General features: G+C 38.8%; 1 protein-coding gene across 1 annotated transcript in view; it reads left to right on the forward strand.

Annotated features, from left to right (window-relative positions):
* The window catches only part of LOC307255506 (uncharacterized protein), a gene marked incomplete at both ends in the record, with an annotated part of 21650 nt that extends 14193 nt beyond the window's left edge, over positions 1–7457 (forward strand). The window contains 6 exons of the mRNA XM_080034192.1: positions 2891–3064; positions 3845–4018; positions 4430–4603; positions 5225–5398; positions 5703–5876; positions 7445–7457. Of these exons, the coding sequence (XP_079890318.1) occupies positions 2891–3064; positions 3845–4018; positions 4430–4603; positions 5225–5398; positions 5703–5876; positions 7445–7457 (883 nt within the window). The remainder of the gene's footprint in view (positions 1–2890; positions 3065–3844; positions 4019–4429; positions 4604–5224; positions 5399–5702; positions 5877–7444) is intronic.
* Positions 7458–12500: the final 5043 nt, after the last annotated feature.

Consider the following 12500-nt stretch of genomic DNA (forward strand, 5'->3'; position numbering starts at 1 on the left):
CCCCCGTGTGTGTGTGTGTGTGTGTGTGTGTGTGTGTGTGTCAGTCAATATGTTTGCCTATGAGTAGGCTACTAAATGGTGGCAGTGCAGCGCTGTCTGTTGTGGGAGATGGAAAGTCGTCATTTTGTCTGCTTGTTTTTTTTGAGAAAATTCGGCGCTAGTTCATGTATAAAGCTGGCTGAGGGGAGGAGACAGAAGTTACAAGAGACGGAGAGCGAGCGCGCGCGCGCGAGAGAGAGAGAGAGAGAGAAACAAACTGTAGTAGGCTATACAGCTGTTTACAAACAGGTATAAAAGTGTCATATAAGTATGCGATTAATTTAGATTAATTAATCACAGAGCCTGTAATGTAGATTATTTTTTTGAATCGCTTGACAGCCCTAATATTTATGTTAATATAGGTGTTAAATCGCTCTATGTTCATACAGTGATCACTTATATAGTGTGCACGCTTCATAACACAGGTCTCTCAGTCACCCGTACTGCATGTAATTGGCATATAAACTTTTCTGGTATCCCACAACTGATATCCAATCAGAAGAGAGAACGCTACAAAGGGAGGTGGGGGCATAGATATATATAGAACACTAGATACGTCACGTCAATGTTGAGCTCCAGTCGGCTGACGGCACACGCGGCGGCCATCTTGGAGAGGTCAACCTGCTGCCTAGTGCATTACACCATATGGAAAATTCATACAAACATGTAGCAAATTTGAGCCGTGATGGCTCGGTGGATGACACTAAAAACATCATAGTTGATGATCCATATTTGATTCTGAGTGGTAGGAAGATTTTTATCCCTCTGTTACACAAAAAACACACTTTTAAACACATGGCATTTTAACTTGCCACTGATTGTATCTACTATCAGAAATGTTTTGCCATGGCCATATTTCGTTATGAACTGTATTTCTGATTTGATATGCAGCACATTAAGGTATGCTCTTAATTCAGTTTTGTTTTTGTTGCAGAAAATAACTAAGGATATCATTTAAAAAGACAAATTTAAAGAAAATTAGACATTTTTTGTCATGTCTTATTGAAAATCATGGACTTTGTTGAACTTAAAATTTGAACTATGTATTCAAGCAAAATAATGTTTACCAAAACATTTGCAGAACTTGTTTAGATTAGAAGATAACTGCTGACAACTGATGTTGAAAAGCAGAAGAATAGAAACAATAAGTACCAGCTTTTTACATTAATCACACCCTTAGAAATAACCTGATTATTTGTAATGGAAGCCCAAGAAAAATTAGAAGGACAATGTTTCTGCTGGTCTCAGATAAACAGTGTATTTCTCAAAAAGTATATTCTTATCCATTTAGCTTTTTGGCTAATAACTCTCAAACCACACTAACACTGCACCCCACTGGACATGAATCAGCAACCCTCCAGACTGAAATACAACTGGAATTATTGATTGAATTTATTTCAGTCATATCAAATACAAATTAAACATATGAAAAATACAAAACAAAATTAAAAGCACAATAAAAAATATTGAATAAATTAACTTCTTGTGTTCCTTATCTTTTTATATATTTATATACAATTTGCTATATTTATGATACTATTTAATATCTACAATCCATACATATACAACTTAAAATACTATATTCTATCATTTATATGTTTATACAATCCAGTCTATTTGTGTAATTTGATGTACTATATTTACACTTTATATATATTTATATACAATCCTTATATCTATAGGCTACAGTTAGGTACAGTATGTTTACAATTATACATTTAATACAATCAATATATCTATCTATCTATCTATCTATCTATCTATCTATCTATCTATCTATCTATCTATCTATCTATCTATCTATCTATCTATCTATCTATCTATCTATCTATCTATCTATCTATGGTTTTTCCGAGTTTTGTTTGGGAATTTCACGGCATGGCATCATCACTGGAGGCAAAACCCCTCTCTTTTAAGAGCGTCTTCTTCTCTCAGCTTTGGGAAACCTTAAGGAATAAGAAAAGAGACGAGAGAAGTTACCATTTAGGTGATGGCATTTACCAAAACCAATTTACATTTAAACTCAAGCTAAGGTTAAGGGGGAGCAATTAATTTCACATTGTAATGACCTCCTTGGCAAAAATAGTTTCAGAGGGGGTCAGCCCGTTTGTTTCCAACTATTATTTAGGCTACTATCCATGGTTTCCACATTTCTAGAACATTTAAAAAATGTGGTCTTGTGTTAGGGTAAGGGATCAATCTTGAGAGAGGAGCGACGTGAGCATTAATTGAGTTTGATAACAATATTTAGGATATTCATTTCTATTTAACTGCTCCAACTTCAGTTTCACTATGTTTCTCCCTTAATTGTTTACGTAAGTAGCCGTTTGACACAAACGGCTACATCTGTCGCCGTGACAGCGGGAGTCAGTCTAAAGTCAGATGATCACTTTGAAGTCAAAAAGTAAAATTATAAAATAAAGCCTAACATTGTCTATCAGTCTGTCTGTCTGTCAGAAGAAAAAACATCGCCCCCGTTAAACGTGTAGCCTAGGCCTACACGAAAACATTGCAGTCGTGTAACCGTTAGACATGTTTGTAAACAGTCACACCCTACATAGTTTAATTTGAATAAAGGTTACCAAACTTAAGTTACAGGGGAAATTGAATTGTTTGAATATTTTTTTTTTGCTTATTGAACCTTTAATTTCACACACACACACACACACACACACACACACACACACACACACACACACACACACACACACACACACATGCTGTCTCTAATTTATTCTTTATTCAGATTGAGTAAGTGATCCTCCAAACTAATGTATTAATTTAACACACACACACACACACACACACACTCATGCTGTCTCTAAACTTACATCATGTATTCTTTATTCAGATTGAGGGGCTGCAGTTTGTCAGAGATCAGCTGTGCTTCTTTGGTCTCAGCCCTGAAGTCCAACCCCTCCCATCTCAGACAGCTGGATCTGACTAACAACAAGCTGCAGGATTCAGCAGTGAAGCTGCTGTGTGGTTTTCTGGAGAGTCCACACTGTAGACTAGAGACTCTGAGGTCAGTTCACTCACTCTGTTACTCTTGTAGATTTTATATGTTATAATGAAAAATGTACACTAATTCATATACAAACATAACTGACATCCATACATTTTGACATTTGCTTCATTCATATTTTCATTTATCTTGTACAAAGTTCAGTCTGCAGTCACTAAGGAAAATGTAGAAAATAAGTAAATTTATCTTTAAAATGTTTGGTAATTTGTCACATTTTTATACCAAAGATCCTCCCAACTAATGTATTAATCACACACACACACACACACACACACACACACACACACACACACACACACACACACACACACACACACACACACACACACACACACACACACACACACACACACACTTTCTCTCTCTCTCACACACACACACACACACACACACACACACACACACTTTCTCTCTCTCTCACACACACACACACACACACACACACACACACACACACACTTTCTCTCTCTCTCTCTCACACACACACACACACACACACACACACACACACACACACACACACACACACACACACACACACACACACACACACACACACACACACACACACACACTTTCTCTCTCTCTCACACACACATACACACACACACACACACACACACACACACACTTTCTCTCTCTCTCACACACACACACACACACACACACACACACACACACACACACTTTCTCTCTCTCTCTCTCACTCACTCACACACACACACACACACACACACACTTATGCTGTCTCTAACCTTACATCATGTATTCTTTTTTCAGATTGAGGGACTGCAGTTTGTCAGAGATCAGCTGTGCTTCTTTGGCCTCAGCCCTGAAGTCCAACCCCTCCCATCTCAGAAAGCTGGATCTGGGGGGAAACAACCTGCAGGATTCAGGAGTGAAGTTGCTTTGTGGTTTTCTGGAGAGTCCACACTGTAGACTGGAGACTCTGAAGTCAGTTCACTCACTCTGTTACTCTTGTAGATTTTATATATTGTAATGAACAATTTTTTCTTATTCATATACAAGCATAACTGACATCCATACATTTTGACATTTGCTTCATTCATATTGTCATTTCTCTTGTACAAAGTTCAGTCTGCAGTCACAAAAGAAGAAAATGTTCAAAGTAAATTTATCTTTAAAATGTTTGATAATTTGTCACATTTTTATACCGAAGATCCTCCCAACTAATGTATTAATCACACACACACACACACACACACACACACACACACACACACACACACACACACACACACACACACACACACACACACACTTTCTCTCTCTCTCTCACACACACACACACACACACACACACTTATGCTGTCTCTAACCTTACATCATGTATTCTTTATTCAGATTGTGGAACTGCAGTTTGTCAGAGATCAGCTGTGCTTCTTTGGTCTCAGCCCTGAAGTCCAACCCCTCCCATCTCAGACAGCTGGATCTGAGGGACAACAAGCTGCAGGATTCAGGAGTGAAGCTGCTGTGTGGTTTTCTGGAGAGTCCACACTGTAAACTGGAGACTCTGAGGTCAGTTCACTCACTCTGTTACTCTTGTAGATTTTATATATTGTAATGAACAATTTTTTCTTATTCATATACAAACATAACTGACATCCATACATTTTGACATTTGCTTCATTCATATTGTCATTCTTGTACAAAGTTCAGTCTGCAGTCACTAAGGAAAATGTACACTAATTCATATACAAACATAACTGACATCCATACATTTTGACATTTGCTTCATTCATATTTTCATTTATCTTGTTCAAAGTTCAGTCTGCAGTCACTAAGGAAAATGTAGAAAATAAGTAAATTTATCTTTAAAATGTTTGGTAATTTGTCACATTTTTATACCGAAGATCCTCCCAACTAATGTATTAATCACACACACACACACACACACACACACACACACATACACACACACACACACACACACACATACTATGAATATTTCTTTGGATTCCGTTAATTTCAGTTTGATTTAGCAAATAATGTTTCCTCATTGATATTGATCCTTCAGACCACACACACACACACACACACACACACACACACACACACACACACACACACACACACACACACACACACACACACACACACACACTGTCTCTAACCTGACATCATGTATTCTTTATTCAGATTGTTGAGCTGCAGTTTGTCAGAGATCAGCTGTGCTTCTCTGGCCTCAGCCCTGAAGTCCAACACCTCCCATCTCAGAGAGCTGCATCTGAGTAACAACAAGCTGCAGGATTCAGGAGTGAAGCTGCTGTGTGGTTTTCTGGAGAGTCCACACTGTAGACTGGAGACTCTGAGGTCAGTTCACTCAATGTTACTATTTTAGATCTTATATAATAATTTGTACAAACATAACATCTACAAGTATATACATGTTCTTTGTTCATATTTAAATTTCCAATCTACAAAGCTTTTTCTGCAGTATTGAAAGTATATTTATGTTTAAAATGTTTGGTAATCTGTCAAATTTTTATACCGAAGATCCTCCCAACTAATGTATTAATTACACACACACACAAACACACACACACACACACACACACACACACACACACACACTCTCTTGCTGTCTCTTACCTGACATCATGTATTCTTTATTCAGATTGTGGAGCTGCAGTTTGTCAGAGATCAGCTGTGCTTCTCTGGCCTCAGCCCTGAAGTCCAACCCCTCCCATCTCAGAGAGCTGCATCTGATGGACAACAAGCTGCAGGATTCAGCATTGAAGCCTCTGTCTGATCTTAAGGAGAGTCCACACTACAGACTGGAGACTCTGAGGTCAGTAGAGGGCTGGAGTCAGTCCATGATGCTTTCAGCTGAATGTCACTAAACACAGTTAGTGTTGATTGATTGAAATCTTTATTTCGAACATGTAAAAGAGAAACTAATGGTCATACAGAAAATAATGATGTTACACAGAATAGAAAGCCTAACTAGATGTGTGTGTGTGTGTGTGTGTGTGTGTGTGTGTGTGTGTGTGTGTGTGTGTGTGTGTGTGTGTGTGTGTGTGTGTGTGTGTGTGTGTGTGTGTGTGTGTGTGTGTGTGTGTGTGTGTGTGTGTGTGTGTGTGTGTGTGTAACTACATACATGAGTGACAAACACTTGATGATTGGAATAACATGTTTGAAAAGGAGTGGGAAGAAGTTTACACTTATCTAAACCCCCCTACTCTCCGTAAATCATTCTAATTAAGCTTCTTTAGTAAATTATTATTATTTATTATATTTTTAATTTTTTCAAGCATCCACACATATAATGATCTACAAATACAATGTATTACTTATATGTTCATATCAAATATATACTATAATTTCTTTTTGACAGAGGCTTGTTGTGATCATGTGTTTGAGTGGATGTGAAGATGACTGATCGGGGCTTCTGACGGTACACAGGGTCAGGAAGGGAGGTGAATTAATAAACATTAGTTATTGAGCTGTGGGGAAGGGGGAGGATTAAATAAGTTTATACTTCTTCCTTTTCAGGCACCACACAGGCTGGTTAATGGAATATGTGTTGTAACATATTGTTTTGATACGTCTGAAATACATTTATTAGTGAAATTATTATTTATTTATTCTTGTCTACCGGGAATAATGCTGGATTACAGCTGACAGCATTACAAGATGTATAGAGGCAGTTGTCCTCATTCATCAAACTGTCCTACCATCATTTAATATCATATAATGTTTATATATTTTAGCGATACACAACTTTAGATATAATATATATACAGTAGTATTGCATTAAATGTAAGAAGAGGAAGTAGACGGGTTACACTGTACTTTAAGCTTAATAGAAATACAGAATTCAAATAATAAATGAATTTGGGCATCACTCTTTTAATCCGAGGGAATTGATATCTAATAATCTAAATCAGTCTTCTAAAATACCAACTCTTAATTTGAAAGTCTCATTAATAATTGTCATGTAATCTTCCCAAAGTAGATAAAATGTTCAGATGTCACTGAGACACTGATTAACAGATTTAAAACCATCTGCTCAGTAAACAGACCTGTTGGCCAGAGTGTGTGTGTGTGTGTGTGTGTGTGTGTGTGTGTGTGTGTGTGTGTGTGTGTGTGTGTGTGTGTGTGTGTGTGTGTGTGTGTGTGTGTGTGTGTGTGTGTGTGTGTGTGTGTGTGTGTGTGTGTGTGTGTGTGTGTGTGTGTGTGTGTGTGTGTGTGTGTGTGTGTGTGTGTGTGTGTGTGTGTGCAGGTCAATCCTATACATTAACATGAGAGCTGAGAGGAAGCCGGCTACGCTACACAGGACTGAAGTTCCTGCTGCTCTTTATACTGGATCTACTCTGTAACTCTGATTTCATGACTTCTGTTTTCTTCTCTCAACAGATGGGTGTGGTGATCTCAGTGTGTGAGTGAGTGAACGAGTGAGTGAGTGAGTGAGTGTGTGTGTGAGCGAGCGAGTGAGTGAACAAGTGAGCGAGCGAGTGAGTGAACGAGTGAGCGAGCGAGTGAGTGAGTGAGAGACTGAGCGAGTGTGTGTGTGCGTGCAAGTGATCATAAAGGAGTTAGTGTTGAAAGGCTCAGCTGTGTACTGATGATCCAGAGAGGTTGAAGTCTGAACTGCTCTGAGATCAGCTCCACAGTCAGACACAGAGTCCTCCATCCTCCCTGTGTTCCTCTGGATGAGACAGAGAATCATCAGTGGATCTGCTCTGCTGCTGCTCTGTCCTTCTACACCGTCTCTACACACTGACACTCCACCACGCCCCAAATTCAAATCTACAGTTGAGGACAGAATGTCTAGCCCCTCTATGATTTATTTAAATTTTTACCAAGTAGTAAGTATTTCCCGAGTGCTGTCAAACAGAACAAGACATTTTTAACACAGCTTTTCTAAACATTCTACTTCTCTTTTGGATGATTACATTATTTTACTTTGTACACAGAAACAACATTATTTCACAAAAAACAAAAACTACCAGGGTCAAATGATTCTAAATCTATTATATCTGTCCTCAACTGTAAATACCTCATCATTGGACGAGATACATTACATAAGCGCTGATATCGGAGTCCAACAATCTAAAAAGGGGCGGCTGTGGCGAAGTGTGTAGGGAAATCGTCCACTGGTTTGCAGGGTCGGAGGTTCGATTCCCCGTTTCCCCGCCACATGTCCAAGTGTCCCTGGGCAAAGAGACAATGAACCCCACATTGCTCATGATGGTTCAGAGAGCGCCTTGCATGGCAGCTACGTCTAACGGTGTATGAGTGTGTGTGAATGGGTGAATGTGGTAAGAAATGTAAAGTGCTTTGGGGCTGAGAAAATCGGGTAAGAAGCGCTATAATAAGCAGTGTTGCCACAGTTACTTTGAAAAAGTAATCCGATTACTGATTACTAGTTACTCCTTGAAATAGTAACTTAGTTACTTTACTGATTACTTGATGTTAAAAGTAACTAAGTTAGATTACAAGTTACTTTAAACGTTACTTTACAGGTTTTGAAACCCATATATCTCAATTTAAAACATGTACATATTAAGAATCATTGAAAATATATAAAATAAAGCTTGTAGGCTAGTAGCCTATAGGCATACTGTTTTCAAAATAATAAAAATTATGGTTTGAAAAATGTAATAAAAAAAAACCTTTTTCCCCACATGAAAATAAATGCATTCCTCCAAAGTGCAAAGACAGTAGCAGTGTCTTTAAACTTAACGTGATTGGCCCTTCACTCTCATGCATTAATTTGACTTTTCTCTGCGATGTCTCATGTGTTGATAGACTGGGTGTGTGCGGCCACCGGTCGCCACGTGACTATAAGTTTCCAAGTTTTAAACACTTCTATCTCCTCAACGTCACCGCACCCGAATCCTAAATATCCCCATAGCAGACGCTATATTTCATGGGGGGAAAAACGTTTGTTTTGCGCCACAGTTCAGCTTAGACTCGGCCGTAATGCTGCTGCACACACACACGCAGACACAGACACACACACACAGACGCACACACACGCTGCATGTCAGAGACGAGGGGCACTACCAAAAAGACGAGAGGAGCGGTTGGAGCAGTTGGAGCGTTTAGAGACACATGCGCGCACATTTATTTACATTAAATCGCAATCGCAGTCATTTGTGCAGTTATGTAAAATGTTTCACTAAGGAAAATGACAGAAAAAGTAACGCACAGTGACTTTGATGAGTAACTTTAATCTGATTACTGGTTTGGAGATAGTAACGCGTTAGATTACTCGTTACTGAAAAAAGAGGTCCGATGCCGGTAACGCGTTACTAAGTAACGCGTTACCGGCATCACTGATAATAAGTCAAGTTAATTTACAACTTTTATCATTTAAAAATCATTCCTGAAGCAGACAGGACGCCAGTGGAGCGAGGCTAAAAGTGGAGTAATGTTTTCACTCTGTCTAGTCCCAGTCAGAAGACGAGCTGCTGTGTATTAGCATTTATCTGGGAGGTTCATGTCACAATGCAAAAGTCTGCAGTTTAAGTTTCTTATCAGGGCTGGATTGTATTTATCTCTCTTTAAGTTCTTATTTTCATACAAATCAATCTTTATATTCTGTCACTGATTGTTCTATTAGTAAGACTTTACAATAAGGGTGCATCACTGTTAGTTAATGCTAATTATTCTATTAATGGTTAGTTGATGCATGGTTAATCCCTATTACGCATTAAGTGTTAATGCTTAATTATTAGCAGTTAGTTAAGGCAAGGCAAGTTTATTTATATAGCACAATTCAAACACAAGGCCATTATAAGTGCTTTACAGGGGCAAGATTAAAACACATTAGAAGACATTTAAAAGCGAATGAAAAAGTACAGGTTAAAATGGAAACAGAAAAGTCTTCAGACTCGATTTAAAAGAACTGAGAGTTGCAGCAGACCTCAAGCATTAACTAACAGTTAATTGATGTACCCTTATTATACTAAGTGTTACTGTTCTATTCGCATTAATCCGTTTGTTGATTCCACTGGTGAAATAAAATTATAATGAAAGTGTCAGAATTAACTTAACGTGGTTAGAACAAAGTTATGTTCCTCAGTTGGTGCAAGAAACCTGCCCACAGTCTGTCAGCTAGGATTTGCTATCACAAAACCTTGGACCTGTATAAAATGAACTCTTTAAAGATAATTTTTTGGCATTTTCAAGCTTTATTAGACAGTACAGAGTTGAAATGGGGAGAGAGAGAGAGAGAGAGAGAGGGGGGATGACCTGCAGTAAACGTCCACGGGTCGGTAAAATTAACTCTTAAAGTGTATGTGTGTAATTTTTAAGTCCTAATTGAGGAAGTACATGGACCCGTTAAAGTCCTACTAACTAATCTGTCTGTATGTACTGCACATAATACAAATAAAGGTCTAGAAATCATGATTTAAATCAACGTGATTCTCAAATCTGTGTGTCTGTGGTTTAGTATCTCCATGATGCAGTGTCTGACCCGGGGTTTAAACTAGGCATCGGCCGATAACCTGTTTCAGGGTTTACCGTGTAGATGTGAAAAAGTCAATGTTTCAATACCGCCATTATCTCTGGGATATGAGAAAAAATTCATTTCAATGTGCCTCTAGTAAATTGACTAAAGATAACTTAAAGGTGAAGTGAGCGATTTATTTATGCTAATATAAGTGTTAAATCGCTCTTTATTCATACAGTGATCACTTACATAGTGTGCGCGTTTCATAAAGCCGATCTCTCAGTCACTCGCTCTGCTTGTAATCGGCAAATAAACTTTTCGGGGATCCCGAAACTGGTATCCAATCAGAAGAGAGAACGCTACAAACCGGCACCCGTCTCACTGACGGTGCACATGCAGAGCGACAGAGAGGTGAATGTTTATGCGCCTACATTGGCGGAGCAGGTAAAAATCCTTCCCAATGTCTGTTTTGATGGTTTTTATCATGTATTATCACACTTATAGATCTGAGATGATGCTAGATAACTTGCTGCTTGTAGATTGGTGACGTAGGGACAAGCGAGGGGACCGCTAACTGCAGTAACTGACAGGAAATTCGCTAAACTGACCATTCCGCTTACTGAACCTTTAACTAAGGATAAGTCCGGCCCACTGATGACACTGACCAATCAGTGGTCTGCAGAGTTTCACGTCATCGTTTAGTCCCCTGGAACCTTCACGGAATAGGAACGAAAAACCAGATACATCTAGTGGAGTTTAGTATTTAAGAAAGTCAATATGGTCAATTAAACACAGGGCATATCAAAATGTGTGTTTTCGCATATCCCCTCTCAAGTTTTCCACTATGTCAGAGTAGGGTTGACTAGACTAGTGTAAAGCCGGTTCCATGTAGTGGAAAAGCGCCAGTATGTGCAGGGCCAGATCTGTCAGTTCCATGTAACCATAACGTTTAAATAGATTCACTAAAATCCCTTTTTGAAACTGAAAACATAAATTTGTTTGTTTTGTTCTAGTTTTTCTAAAAAAACAGTCTGTGATCCTGTCTGTGTGTGTGTGTGTGTGTCTGTGTTTCGGAGTCTGTGTTAATACGTGTTGGTGGGAGTGTGTGTGTGTGTGTCAGGTTGAACTAAACACGCATAAACTGCTTTTACATAAACATGATGAAATATTACACATTATTGTTATATTGCACTTTGTCTGTTTGTCCAGCAGAGGTCGCTGTTCAATGAAACACACATTCAAATGTTGATTTTGCATTTCATTATTATTAGCCTTTTGTAACTTTAACTTTCAAAACCTACAATTTAAAGGTACAGTGTGTAATATTGGAGTTTTAAGCGTCCTTTGGGAGAATTTACAGAAGCCTTTAAGGACAAGAAGCTAGTTACTAAAGATGGTATCATCGTGTGTGTGTGTGTGTGTGCGCGTGTGTGTGTGTGTGTGTGTGCGCGAGAGAGAGAAAGAGAGAGAGAGAGTGTGTGTGCGTGAGAAAAGGAGCGAGAGAGAGAGTGTGTGTGTGTGTCAGTGTGTGTGTGTGTGAGAGAGAGAGAGTGTGTGTGTGTGTGTGTGTGTGTGTGTGTGTGTGTGTGTGTGTGTGTGTGTGTGTGTGTGTGTGTGTGTGTGTGTGTGTGTGTGTGTGTGTGTGTGTCAGTGTGTCTCTATCAGCATGAGTCAGATTCAGGAGAAACGTTCGCCGCCGTTGGATCAACTTCCAAAGTAACTTTCATCATTCTGTCAGACCACACCCCCCTTATCTATCAGGGAGGGGTGTGTGTGTGTGTGCGTGCATGTGTCTGTGTGTGAGAGAGAGAGAGAGAGAGAGAGAGAGAGAGAGAGAGAGTAAGCATGTACCAGCATTTGTATCACATACTCATATACTTTTTTACATTATTGCGAAACAATTGTGTCAATTTATATTTTTTTGTCTATTTATCTTCCATAACATTTCTTCTTTCATATTAGTATGAATCAAAGGTCCAACATGTACATTCAGGTGTTTATTTGACTAAA

This window comes from Ammodytes marinus, assembly GCF_949987685.1.
Source record: "Ammodytes marinus genome assembly, chromosome: 9".
Lineage (NCBI taxonomy): Eukaryota > Metazoa > Chordata > Actinopteri > Uranoscopiformes > Ammodytidae > Ammodytes > Ammodytes marinus.